The sequence below is a fragment of the Lathamus discolor genome, chromosome 2, assembly GCF_037157495.1.
Source record: "Lathamus discolor isolate bLatDis1 chromosome 2, bLatDis1.hap1, whole genome shotgun sequence".
NCBI lineage: Eukaryota > Metazoa > Chordata > Aves > Psittaciformes > Psittacidae > Lathamus > Lathamus discolor.
Window position 1 is genome coordinate 48,809,107 of NC_088885.1, and position 14,349 is coordinate 48,823,455.

The window sequence follows — 14,349 nt, forward strand, 5'->3', positions numbered from 1 at the left end:
CTTCTTTTTTGCCATCTGCAAAAATGGACTGTTCCTTTTCTTCCTTTCCATTTTACTTTGGAATATCCGTTTGGAAACTTAGGGCAATAAAATAGCCTATAAACCACCTCCCAGATTAGACACTATGTTTCTGGTTGTTTTTCTGACATCCTATGTCCATTCATGTATGTCACTCCTTTGGTTCTATTAATTTCACTGCCATCCTTTTAAGCAACAGATTCAAGACAAAAAATATTCGCCTGACTTATTTTAGCTAAGAGGCTTCACATTTAATGGATTTGCTGTTCTTTCATGTCCCAGGTCACTCCTTGAGATCAGAAAATGTCTAATTCCTTATCGTCCCTAAATGTTATCTGAAGTCATGTCGTTATTTTGCCTTTAGTGAGTCTCTTTACTCTCTGGCTTTGGAACCTACTGCCAAATGAAGTAAAGAAAGCTCTGACTGTGGGGATTTCTAAATCCAAAGTTAAAAGTTATTTGTTCTATTTAGCATTTTTAAAACGATTCTTTTAGGAATTGTATGTGCCTCTAAGCTAATTAACTCTTAATGAGCACAAAATGCCCTGGGATGCAGATTTGGAGGGTACGCTAGAAATGCAGGCATGGATTGGACTGCAGTACCGCAGAAGATGAAATTTACGATTGGATTCTTTTTTTTTTTAAATGATGGTGCAGATAGTTTTATTGAGAGACTTTTTCTTTCTAGATTAAATAAAGCTGATCAGATTTTTAGTCCACCATATGGGGCCCAGTTATATCAGTCCTGCAAATACACTTTAGTTTTCCGTTATGGATGAAGCCACTCTTCAGTAGGGAAAACAAGCTTAGAAACAAACTTTCATATTATGAAAGACAGGCAGTTTTCCAGCACTGAGCACTTAACCAGAGCACCAGGAAATCAGAACACCTGGCTGTGCTCAGCTCCATCGTATTCCCCTGGACCAGTCCCTCACTCTTTTAGTGCCTTCACTCATTCATCTGTAAAGCAACTATAATTGCATTTATATCACAAGGGTATCTTGATGCTTGACAAATGAGAATTGACCCAAAATTCATCCTTCAGAAACACTGTATGAGCAATACCTTGCTCACATGCTGGTTATGGACAATTCGATTAGAATAGGTATAAAGGCAGTCAAAGTGAAATTCCATTTAGGATCTGTCAAACTGTTCTTAATTTTTCTTAATTTTCATCTAATCCTAGTGCAAGATTTTGCATGCATCTCCCATAAATGGTTTATATGCCTCTTTCCTTCTTTTGCAACAAGCCAGCATATTTTGTTCCATGTTATATTAAACTGTCATTTTCGGCAAATGGTTTGTTCCCAGAGCAATACCTTGGAAACCAGCATTTAGCAAAACAAAGGAAAAATATTGTGTCAAAGAAATCCTGTCCTGTATGTATATGAACAAATGACAATCATAAGGATTACACATGGAAAGATTATTCCAGATTTCATGAAGAAAGGTTTTCATAACTGTTGTTATGTTTCATCTAATTAGATTTTTTTATATTTGCTATAATAATGTTAAAAATTAAGCTGACTTTCTGCAACAAACTGTAGAAACATATGGTGTACAGCCTGCAGAGGCTCTCAGTGGCAGCAGTATTACTGATAATATTTGTGAATTAGAATCTGCTTTCCTCTGAAAAATAACTGTGTATTCTCCCAATTTAAAATACTGTGTTTTCACCAACATGTTTTCATCGCCATTAACAGTTCTGGGAGAAGAAGTATGGATATGATCTTCTTAAATACATTTTCACTTCTGCATGTCTGTGGATCTTTCAGGGTGAGGGTGGCTAAATATTCAGGCTCAGCCATGAACCCACTTAAAGAAACCAGGTGAATTCAAGGAGACCTCTTTTACCAGGACCTCCCCCCAGGTTGCTTCGCCCAGCATCAGACAAAAAAGTGGAGTTGTTGCTTGGTCACACTACTTTTCCTAACAAAGGCAGAATTGCTTGGGGCAAATCAAATTACAGGGTGCCAGGAGGTCTCCTGTCAGCACCCCAAAGTAAGCTCCAGCCCCTAGGAACTGCTCCTGGAAAGATTTGTAGGTACAGATTAGTTTCCCACAAGAAATCGTACAGCTTGGGAAAAAAAAATAATAAAATCCTTTGGGTCTTACTTTATTATGTTCAGACTTGCAAAGCACTGTAAGAACAACTCGTGCTAACAAAGAGCATTCCTCTGACTTATCTCCAATGTATGCTTGAAAGGCTGTGTTCCAAGCAAACTGCAGTGATTAAGTAAATGAAAAGATACTAAACATTGCAGCAGGGAAGCAGTCCAAGTAGTGGTGTTCTTAGGAGCATTAGAGCTGGTTTTGGTTCATATTCATCCATACACAGTCTGCAAAATTCACTTTTAGACCTTTTGCCCTGTTTGGCTTCAGTAACTTGCTTCCCAAGGCTCTCCTGGGTGACTGGACCCACTTGTACCTGGGGATTCAGACCACACAGTATCTAGAACCCAGTCCATGGGGAAATTTGAACTTTCAATAAATCTGCTGTGCTCAGGAGGAGACCTGGCAGACCAGTCCCTCAACACTACTGCACACCAGTGAACTTGTGCAAGCAGCATCTTTGGTAATATGTGCAAGCAGAGATTCCCCTTGCCTTCCTCTCAATGGCTGTTGAGGTGACATTAAATATAGCCAAGATTCCTGAGCCGACTCTTTCATCTCAGTAGCTGAAAGTCATTAAAAACTTACCTTGAATGCAGAAACAGGTGGTCCCTACCTATAAATCAGGCCCCAGCTCAGCTCTCAGACTTCAGTGGGCTCATGGAAATTTTTAGTGGGCTCAGAGAAATAAGTGGTTTGGTGTGACACACACATCTACCTCTTCAGCTCACTCCAATACAATGCTGTACGGACCAACAAATTTCTTGTGAACTGATCCTGGACCAATACCTAGGAAGCTGAAAAAAATCAGCCATGAAATCTTCTCATTTCACCACTAATCCTAGTCTCTATGGCTCTCTAGCTTTAGTTGAGTTAATTTGGCCATTTCTGAGGGTGATGTGGGTAGTCGACAGAGAGATACTCCTTTTATCTATGCTCGGGTAGGTGCTGCCTAATTCTAAAAGGTGCCTCTCGGCAGTTGACAGCAGGTGACTAATCTGCAGAAGCCACCAGGCTCCTCAACCAAAGAAGTGAAAAAGTTCTTTCTGACTGTGTCTTTCAGGATTTTGCGGACTCCGTATACCAAATGGTTGCACAGAAGTTCCAGGAGCTGACAGACAATTTCACTTCCATGCATGCACGCCACAAAGCTCTTGCAGGCATTGTGATGACCAAAGGTAAGAGACCCTCTCATTTATTGTCCTCTGGCATTTTTCATGACTAAGTAATACATTATTTACCTGGTCCACAGTACTGACGGTTACCTTTACTCCCACACCAAAAAATATATAGTAATGCAGAGAAAAGAAGCATGAATTATTTACACCTCAACTAAGTTCACACATAAGGCATAGGCAACAGAGGTAAAGATTTGTTCATAAATATGTCCCTACATTGCTTCGCTGACAGGACAAAATGCAAACTTGTCTAATTTTTCATTTCCTAACAAATGGTGAGGTTTTAGTTATCAATTAAAAGTTGTATTATCTATTAATTGCTCTTTTAGATACGGAAACACCAAATTCTTGTTGTTCAAGACAACCATAAACCTTGTTTTAGACTGACAACAAAAGCAAATCTCAGCCCATTTCCTTTCCAATCAAAAGAAACGAGCCCAGAGCATGCATGGTTTTAATTCTGCTCAGCTCAAAGCATGAGAAATGCTTATCAGCAGGGCCATATTTTATATTCTCTCCTGTTAAGATATAACTGACGGACACATACTATACAGAAATCTTTAACCCTTCGATGAACCCTGTTGCATAGACAATCTTTCTTTCTATGTGATCATACCTCAGTTGGGGCACCTCAGTATTTATGAGCGTGTCAGCAGTGGAGGTGCTGCTATAAACTTCATTCTCACTCAGACGGATGGTGCAATGGATTGAGTTTAGAAAGACAATAAGCTCAGAGGGGAAAGGCATGTATAATTCACCCAGCCTTGTCTTACTTCTTCCTTTCAACAGTTACGTTAGCTAGATTCAACAGGGACAGTCATGAATACTGCAAGGCAGCAGCATGGACACAGGATTATCTGATGAATCTCTTCCAACTGCAGAACCTAAATACAGCTGAGAGTTCTCAGCAGAGTAACTTACTCTCCACCTTTCTGATATGAAAAGAGTATGCAGTCCTCTCCTGAAATTAAATGTTGAGAAGTTCACCTAAAGTCTTTTAGACCTCTGGTTGAAACTGAACTGCTCCTCAGCTAAATTTGTTATGATTTTGCTTAATCTGCTTTGGTTAGTTATTTTTTATATTACTTTGGGATCTGTAATAGTGGGTGAGTCTTCCATTTTTTAAGTGCTGCACAGACACAGTGTTGTACAAACACAAAATATGGTTTATAAATCCTATAGAGCACAGGATACATGTTCAGTACCAAGAAAAATAAAAGGGAGAGTGTGATTGACTTTGGGATGTGAAAGATGCAAACTAGACCCAGCATAGCAACTGGCTTGTCATAGTCAGATTTCTTGACTGTGGCACTCATCAGATATAAACAAAGTGCTGTCATTTATTTAGAGGAACTCTCTCCAAGCAGAACCACAAGGAAGAATGTTTAAACACACCTTTTATAAGAAGCTAAGTTACACAAAGCAAGAACTGTTGCTTTAACCACTTTTTGGGAAGAGGTTGTACTCAGCTCAGTGTCCCATTCAGTTTTCTGACACTGTATTTTGCCTGTAAGAATTTCATCCCATTCTACCTTGCCAGGGTACTGCTCCTGCATTCTTTAGCCCAGGTCTAGACGTGCCTTAAAAAGGTGTCACCCAAAGGTGACTTCCAAAATTGTGGCTACTGGGTGCGTTCAGTGCTAGGGGTGTAAACAGTCGTGTCCAGAGCCCTGCTCGCCTTTGCTGGGCAGTTGGGACTGACTGTGCCTCTTCTTTGGGGAAGGGGTGAAAGTGTCCTCCTGCCATGTTTTTTTATGAATCAGATGCCTTTAGTGGTGTTTTATACATTTGTATTTCACATTTCATCTTAGTCAGCATTAAGACAAAGTGTAATTTTACTTACTTATGCTCACAAAACATTTCCCTCAAGATTTCTTTTTTAATTCTGAGTTCCCTTTTATGAATTCCTTCAATGTGTCAGTTATCCAGTGTGTCAATATCTTACTGGTTTTGTGGAGCCTAGGAAAGAAACTCACAGATATGAAATGATTCACAGAAGATGCAAAACTAGAAACAGCCTTATATTGGTATATGCTCCAAGAAGATTGAGTTCTTTCCATCACAAGAATATCTGGCAGACATTGCAAGACTAACCATTTACCATTTATGTCGTTATTTTCTGTACTAAAGTTGTAGATTTGTGGTCTCTTTCCCACCATCATTCCCAGGGGTAGCAAGGATCTTGGCACACTGTTCAAAGATGACACAAAGAGGTTTTCCACATCAAGCACTCAAATAAGTAGCAGTTTCCTCTATTTTTAACATAGAATTTGTCAGAAAATCCCTTAGATCTCTGCAAACAATTTACCAATGTCAGCAATAAAAGAATATCTGGTAACTGTTGCGTTTGGTACCATACACGCCCAGAACAGACAAAAATTAATTTGTTTTTACCTTCATTTCAATTCAATGTCATCCTGACTAGAAACAGATTTATCTGTGCTTGTACAGTTTTCAGACAAAGCTGGTAAAAAGCACAATGTGATTCTGCGATAACTGCTGTTAAGATAATACAAAATCTCCCCAGACGAACCAGGAGTGTGCTAGATTGGTTTTCTTTTCCTGAACTCTGACATTATTTTTCAGCCATTTCAATTTCCCAAGGAAACCAAGGAGAGTTACATTTGGGCAGTGTAATTGACTATGCTGCAGCACCCAGGGCAAATTCCGAAGTCTGAGAAAGAAAAAAATGTAGAAAATTATGTTATTGACTGACTGCGAATGTTCTGCAGTAATACAGCCAATCCAATGTATTTAGATACGCTTTGTTCTGAATTGCGATAAGTTAAAATCTCTGCATTTTTGTGAAAGTAAGTTTTAAAAACATTCAATTAATAGACATCAAGATAACCTTGAAATAATCTGCCCTAAAACAAATTATACTAGATACCAGCTGATGTGATGATATCTGATGTAATATAGTAATTGAATATAATAATTGAGAAACTTAACATAACAGATCTTGAACTAAATGGAATAGTTGAAGTAAATTATTTAGCAGTTCTCTGGTTATAATATATTTGAAATCTGCCAGTCCTCTAACACATTCTAATTTTGTTGAAACACATCCATAGAAGATTGTTGTAACAAAAATTGTTTGATTGACTCTAGGAAAAATTGTTTGAGTAAGAGATTGCATTCACATCTTTCACATACAGCAAGCCATATTCTCACAGAATATCTTCACGTAGAATAAGTATACTTGTTACTGTAGCATAGTATTACTATGAGGACCTAAGTTTTATACTTATTATCCACAGTAGTTCTCCTAACTTCAGTGGATAAATGATGGGTTCACATACAGCAAATTAAGAACATCAGTTCACTTAACATTGTGTCAAACTATCCACCTCAGAAGGGTGTGATGCATGGAGTTAACCTTCCTCAGAGTGTTTTACATTTGTGGCCAAAACACAACCGGTAACACCAATATTTTGGCTATTGCTGGACAATGCTTGCAAAGTGTCAAGACTTTCTCCTTCTCTCGCATCCCTATGCCCAACAGAGGGTGCGCAAGAGGCTGGGAGGTGTCATAGCCAGGGCAGCTTTCCCCAGCTGCTGAAGAGGATATTCCATGTTATGACATTCTGGTCAGCAGTGAAAATTACAAGAAAGAAGGAGAAGGGCGACACACTTAGGTTTACAGCATTTGTCTTGCCAAGCAACCGTGAACTTTAATTATCTCAACCCACGAGTATTCTTGCCTTCCATGGGTCACCAGGCAGGGCACATGGCTTTAGTGGACAAGTCATCGAGGATAAAGCATGGACACAGTGCTGCTTGTCCCCTAGAGCTGGGAGATAAGAAGCCTCATGGCAGAGCAGTGTGGGGTGGGAGGTAGAGGTCTGAGCTGCACACCAAGAGCTGCTATCCAAAGGCTGGTGGCATTTGCACTGTTTATTTACATCACAGACAGAGTTTGCCTTTGCCAGCTCTGAACTGATATGGGCATACATTCGTGCTCTACACGAAATCACTGGACCCAGTAAAGAATTCCTGTCACTCTGTGCAGAGATGATCTTTTATTGCTGAGGTCCTCTTTGCAAAAAATTCCTCCCATAATCATTACGGACAAAATGAGACTGCTATTTAAACACTATTTTCCCATTTGTGTTTGACAAATCTTAGCAGTTTAAATACTGATAGGAACTTTTTGTCATGCTTTCTGTTAAAAATGAAGCATTAAGAAAGTTCAGTCGTTTTCACAGGAGCTTGGCATTCATAGAAAAAGGTTATGAGTTGATTTCTCATTTCAATTTTATCTCCTACCTTTCTTTTTTTAGGCTGACAATCATTTTGATGTTAAAAGCAAACTAGGAGGTCTTCTCAGTTATCTTGTATGAAATAAAGATGAACTGGACAAAAGAGCCCTGAATAGCAATTTCATGCTGTGATAAAAGATGGAAAATTATCATCTGTATCTCATGGAACAGATCTTAATCATTGCTAAGTGGAATAACAGAAAAAAGTAAAGCTGACAACACATCTCTATGGATCTTTACAGTCATATTAAGACTCATAAAACCTGACATGCAATCAGGAATATTGATGGCCAATTGATTTCTGATCCCTAGTTTAAATAAGAAAGTTGTAAAGTAGTAAAATACAGTAGAAAATTCAAGCCCTATGTAGAGATCAATCTGCTCCATCCCAGGTTGTATTCAAGTAGCCAAACCAGTTGAAGGAGTGGAGCTATGAATAATTTCCAGATTAGTTCCTAGGACAAATCCTTTCAAGAAGAGAGCACAGGAGTAATTTTGGCTCTTGGGTCCCATTTGCATAGCTAGGTAGATGCTAAAAGCCTGGTCCCAGTGAGACTCAGTGTTTCAACGAGACTTAAATTCCCAAAATCAAACTTGGGTGCCCAAACTGCTGACATGCTTTTGAAAATTTCATCAGGTCTCTTCACCTTCTGTTGCCTGATGCTCTTAAGGACATGGCACAAAGTGATTTGACGTTCCTGGAAACAATATCAACTTCTTACACGTGTGCAGGCGGAAACAACACCATCGGATGACAGGGTTTCTGAAAATGTTTTGAAATAGGTAAATAGATACGTAGTTAGAAACCACGTATGTCACTCTTTCTCAGACGTCTTGTTTTCCCCTGGTTATAAACCTTAAACCAATAATCTTCAGATTCTGTCTAAATATTTTGAATTCCGTGAGAGCATCCCTTTTCCACAGCTGCAGCTCTGTTCCTGGATTTTGTCATGTGGCCCTATAATGGAAAGACTAGGATTTCTACTGCCCAACAAGATTAGTTTTCCAAATTCCAGCACAGCACACAGCCCCTCTTTGCTGTTACTGCCTAGCCTGAATCTGTCCTCTTAGCTGTTTGGTAGCACAGGTTCAGCAAGAAGAGTGGAGAACACCCCTCTCATATCAGAAGTTATAGGCACTCCCATGGGAGAATAAGACAATGTGGGAAGGGAAATGAGCCCTGTTTTCCACATGCTGCGCAATCTGTAGGTGTCTCCAGCACATCTTGCGGGTGCTTTCTGGGCAGCTCCAGGAAGTTCTATCCCCTTGCTTGCTGTGCCCACTGGTTGTTTTGATTTCCATCTCAGAGTAGCTGGCTCTTCTCAGGCAATGAGCCCTTTATCACAGACCATTTACTGTCTCTGGACTTAGCTTTTTGTTCTTGTTTAAAGAACATTTCTGATTGAAATAGTAACTGACATCTCTCAAAACCTGGATGCAGGCAAGGCCTTGGCTCTGTGTCACATATAATTGCATTGGCAACAAGGATTGGTATAATAATTAACATAAAACATGGAAATGAAAAATAGGCACTTCTGTGTGAAGCAAGGAGCAAGTTCACACTTGCATTCTGCTTTGTGATTAGCCAAACTGGAAATCATCCCAATCTCAATACAAAAAGTCTATCTCATTCTAAACCCAGAAGTTTCCTGAGTGAATAAAGGCTTGGTGACATAGAATAGTTAGGGTTGGAAAGGACCTTAAGATCATCAAGTTTCAACACCTCTGCCATGGGCATCAAACCATTTCTTTTACTTTACTGACCTAGTAAAACACATAAGAAGTTATTTTTAAATGCAAGTACACTTAAGATAAAAAGCAAATTAAGAATACGTTCCTCCTGTACTTATCTGCCAAAATCCACATTCAGGATTTCATCCTTCCTTACTGCAATTAAGGATCCACTAGCATATAAGACTGTCAATGTAATTAATGCTCAGATATCAGTGGCACAGTATTTATTAGAGAAACACAGATATCTGCATTCAGGACCTGGCAGGAAAAGTGCTGTTTAGTCCTGCTTTGAAATTAAGAATTATCTCTAAGTCCCTACACAGCTCTGTTCCTGATGAGAAAATCAGTGTTCAAACTCACATGAAAGGAAAGAACCCTCAGAAAACATTGATTCTGAAATATCAATTTAGGTTTAAAAAAAAAAATCCTCATGGATTTGGTGTGGGGATTGCATGGGGTGACTGCCCATCCTTCCCCTTCAGAAAACCCACATTGAGGAAAGGAAAGGAAGGCAAAGGGCACTAGTGCTTGCAAGCACAGTACTGTCTCCTTCCAGACACCTCAGAAGCAAAACTGATGGGATTTCATTTTTTTCCATCTGCTAAGGGGACAAGACAAATGTACCGTAGAAATTAGAACTGGGAAAGACCACTAAGTCATCCAGTCCATTTCCCTGCAAGAACAAGATTGTTCCCTGTGGTGTGTTCCCAAGTGCTTTTTCTGATCTAGATTTAAATGAATCAATTAGCAATGGGGCTTTCAACACTACCGTGGGAGACCATTCTAGTCTAATGGATCTCACTGTTAATAATTCTCACCAGTTATTCAGCCTGACTTTTATTTTCTGTCATGTAAACCCAGGTCCTCAGTTGTACTGCTCTTAATTTAGTACCCACCTCTCTTCTGGGGGTTGCACCCTTTACATACTTGGAAGCACTTACACCATGATCATAGGTGTTGCTTATCAAGGGTTTATATATTTAATTTCTGAACTCTTTCCTGCTGGGTCACCCTCCTTTGAAGCCCTCAGCAGTTTTGCCCGTCTTCTGATTCACCTCCACTTCGGCAACTTCTTCTCCATTCTTTTCTGGGCTGGGAAATCCTCCTTGCGAATAAGACTTACTGGAAAAACCTGTGTAGGGACATCTTGCAGAATGGTTTAGTGGGAGAGTCCTTTTTCAAGCATCTGATGATGTGATCAAGCAGTTCAAAACTGGCTTGTGTCAGAAAGGAATTTTTCTTCCAGAGGAACTGCATTTGAAATTTGTTCACAAAGAAACACCCCATGGTACTGGTGGAAGTTTACTGTGCCTGGCTGTGAAAGGAGAGCCACAGCTGCTCTCAGACAATACCCTGGTTCTTGCTTCCAGCACAGAGAGATCAGAGATCAGGGTAGAGAGCACTGCACCTCTGTTCCTGCTCGTTCACCGACAAAGATTAAGAGCATTGCAGAGAATAGCCTTCCTTAGGCAGGGCAGTCAGAGGCAGGATTACCTAACACAATAATAAATGAAGAAAATAGGAGGCTCTCAGAGGCTCCCTCTATATCCTCTCTTTCCGCAGAAATACAATATATTCGCTTTCACATAACCCACAGTTTGATGTCAGGAAAAGAAATCCCTTCCTAACTCCAGCATTGCAAAGTCTGTGTTCCATTTATACACCCAAACGTCTTTAACCTCACTGCTAGCTTTATTCCTAATATTTGCTAGCTATGTATTTGCCTTTTGTTCAGACTTCTGCCATTACATTTCATGAGCCCTTAACATGCTTCTTCCTTCCCTGTTTTTCAGTCAGCACTTCTTCACATTAGCAGCCCCCATCCACCTCGGGGCTGCATTCCGGGACACCCAGTTGTCCCAGATGGGGACAAGAGCTCTTTGCTTCTTTTGCAGCAGTATTTTGCCTGGGACATTTCCCACTCTTGAGGTGGCAAGTGCAGCAATCAGCCTAGCAGTATAGTCCCCCACAAACTTGGGGACCTGCCCTGGGTCAGTAGGGTGCAGGACTGTGACCACAGCATGGTCCTGCCAGCAGCTTTTCCAGCATCACTGCCCTTTCATGTCTGGAATGTCTCTTATTTCAAAATTAAAGATGTGCTAAGGATGTGGTATAGCTGCCAGGGAAGAAGATAACAGAAAATAATGCAGGACTTGCCAGTGCTATGTAGCATCAAGAAATTCTCCTTCCCTAAACAAACCTGAAATGGAAACCTGAACTTATTCAGCTACAAGTAGAGGGTGTTAAAAAGAAAAAAACCTGCACTGTGATCAGAGCTCTATTAAGCTGCCTTGAAAATTATCCCAAATACACTTTTTTGCGGATAACAATAGACAATCCTTTCGACTGATTTGTTAAAAAAGGTAAAGAAAGAGCATAAAATTATTGCTTATCAGAGAGAGAAGCAGCACCATTTAAAATAACATGAAATTGTACCCCATGAATTATTCACAAGGGCTGATGTTACACTATCATTATTTCTGACTTTCCTTTTTACTGCATAGGATTCGGTGGCAGTTGTCTCCAACTCAATAAAAGAGGCGGGAATTTTTTTTTAATTAATCAAACCTGATTTTTCCGATTATTTTTTCTCATTTAAAATGAATATATTCCAACAGTGAGTTGTCTTCACGGTGTCATGTTGGAAAAGGAAGATAGATTTCACTGCCACTGGCAGGGTCTAAAACATGCAGCGAAATAGACGTTTGCATACTGATTGGTGTTTCTCTATGTGTTGCGCCAGCTGCTGAGAAGCCAAGGTGTGATCCCAGTTGTATGCTGGCATTAGCAGTTGCAAACTCCAGCCTGTTCAATGTGAATTAAGCTCACTGAATTTCACAGAAGTTCTCTGATATACAGCCAGTGTGATTCAGTTTTCTGATCGCACGTAACAGTCAACACCTCTTGCAATTACCTAGTGATTTTTGATTTTCCTTTTCCAACACATAAATATGCAGGGCTCCAAAGGCTGTATAATAGAAGGTCTTAATGACCATAGCACACTAGAAGTGAGAGTAACTCTATTAAAGTCAGCAGAAACATTGATTAGTCTGGCCCAAATTCCCTGGTTTTATTAGCAGAGCTGTGTCTCGAAGCAGATGTGTGTAGAGTTTGCGTTTATGGCCATGACTGACTTAAAAGCACAGCTCATAACTGTAGTCCGTCAGATGTCAGCCAGTTCTCCATATCCAACTTATCTGCTGAGCAAACTTTCATATTTTTTTCTTGCTTACTGTCTCTTCTGTCAGCATCTTTCTGAATCCTTCCTGTTGCAAGCTCTGTGGCTGCGGGACTGGTGGTTTAGGAGGTCATGTAGGGAAGAAGGCATTGTTTGCTTTATGTGTGTAATAGCCCAGCTCAAGGCAATATGACCATCCAGGAATATATTAACACTGATACAAGCAATTATCCTTAATTGTTGTGGGGAAAATAATTAAAAAGTTACCTCAAGAAGTTTAAAAAAATTAACACTAGATTTGCGATCTGGGAAGTTTTGATTTGCACATGGCATTTTGTTATTTGTAATAACAGAAACCTGACTACAAGCATCTGTCCACAGTGTAGAAAGTCATACGTCTGCTGGCAGTCTTCAGAACTCATTATGAGAAGCTGACAATACTGAGGTGTAATGTAGTTTAGCCAAAAGTAAATATCTAAAATAGGCCAGATGAATCACCTCCCAGGAAAGTTCCTCTCCTTTTGCCTAAAAAGAGAGTCTACAGCAATTAGTTCAGCTACAGACATCTCTAGTTACCCAGAATAGCTGAAATGAATCCCACTGCTGGAGTCAGCAAACTGAAAATGGCTTATAATAAAACCCATTTTCTTTTCAACAGCTCAGCTATGACGTCTGGGCTACCACTGACACTCAAAAAATGAACATTAGCAGGGTCGAGGTTCCCCCTGTGTGAGGAGACCCTGCCTACAGGACCCCAGAGCATGGCTCAGGCTTTCAGCAGAGTACCGGGTCATTAGACTGGCTCTGTGATCAAAGATGGTGCGTTATGTATGGGTGTATTTTTGTTCTATAATGCAACTAGTTAATTGACAGGATTTGTGAAAATAAAACATGGTAAATTCCCTTCCCGCTCTCCTGGTTGTCCTCATCAACACGGCTCTAGCCAGGACCCAGCCAGTATGCTGACACAGCTCCCCAATTTCCTTTCCTCTGCTTCATTTCCTTTTCAAATTGAAAACTATTAGGAGTCTTTAGGCAAATAATAGAAACCTAATGCAGGTGCCTGTTATAAATCATTCACTAGTTACTTTTAACCTAATGTCTCCTCAAACATTACTTCACAGAAGGCAGTGAGGGAAAGAAATGCCTCATGAACTCTAACAATCAGTGGGTCAGGAGTTGAGGTCATAATAATGTAGCCCATTTCTTCTTGTTTGTCAAATGACCTGAACACAATTAGATCCCTGGGTCTTTCTTCTGAGATAGGCTCCTCTCAGTAATAACATGGGTCTTGCTAAGGGCAATCCTTGTCTAAGATCGTAGATCCTAGATCTATAGATGCCTGCTGTACACCCACAAGCAGGGAATGTGGTACATGGCAGGTGTGCCACGTTAGTGCTAGTTTAGGATTTTGCTACAGCCAGCACTATAGCTTTCCTAGGCACAGCTTAACAATGTGCTCTGTCTAGATCTGCCCCATGTCTAAGGTTGAATTAATCAATGTTTAGGAGGTAGCTTGACATTCTCAAATAGAACTTACTTGAGAAATTTGAAGTATTCGGCAGGCAAAATAAAATAGAAAGTAAAAATTCATTACAAGAGTTAGTAATGACTGGTGTTTATGCAAAATAGACAAATGTACAGAAATGCCTATTAATTCCAAATCAGCGAAGCAAGTCTCTAGGCTCAAAAGTTTAAAATGCTGCCTAAAATGCCGATGTGATCAGCCAGTGTTAAAATTTGCTTTCATCAACTAGGCACCACGTGTCTTATTCTCAGAGACAAATGCCTCCTGTTCTCTGGAGATAATATCAAGCATTTCACAGGGGATAAAGCTCCAACTCTGTGTATGTACAAAACAAGTCAT

At 40.0% G+C, this 14,349-nt stretch overlaps 1 protein-coding gene and 1 long non-coding RNA gene across 2 annotated transcripts in view; one reads left to right on the forward strand and one right to left on the reverse strand.

Annotated features, from left to right (window-relative positions):
* The window catches only part of ADARB2 (adenosine deaminase RNA specific B2 (inactive)), a 306,595-nt gene that overhangs the window by 241,403 nt on the left and 50,843 nt on the right, over positions 1-14,349 (forward strand). The window contains exon 4 of the mRNA XM_065669255.1: positions 3,194-3,308. Coding sequence (XP_065525327.1) covers positions 3,194-3,308 — 115 coding nt within the window. The remainder of the gene's footprint in view (positions 1-3,193; positions 3,309-14,349) is intronic.
* LOC136009197 (uncharacterized) overlaps positions 1-14,349 on the reverse strand; it is a 35,706-nt gene that overhangs the window by 7,152 nt on the left and 14,205 nt on the right. The gene's annotated exons all lie outside the window — the stretch shown is intronic.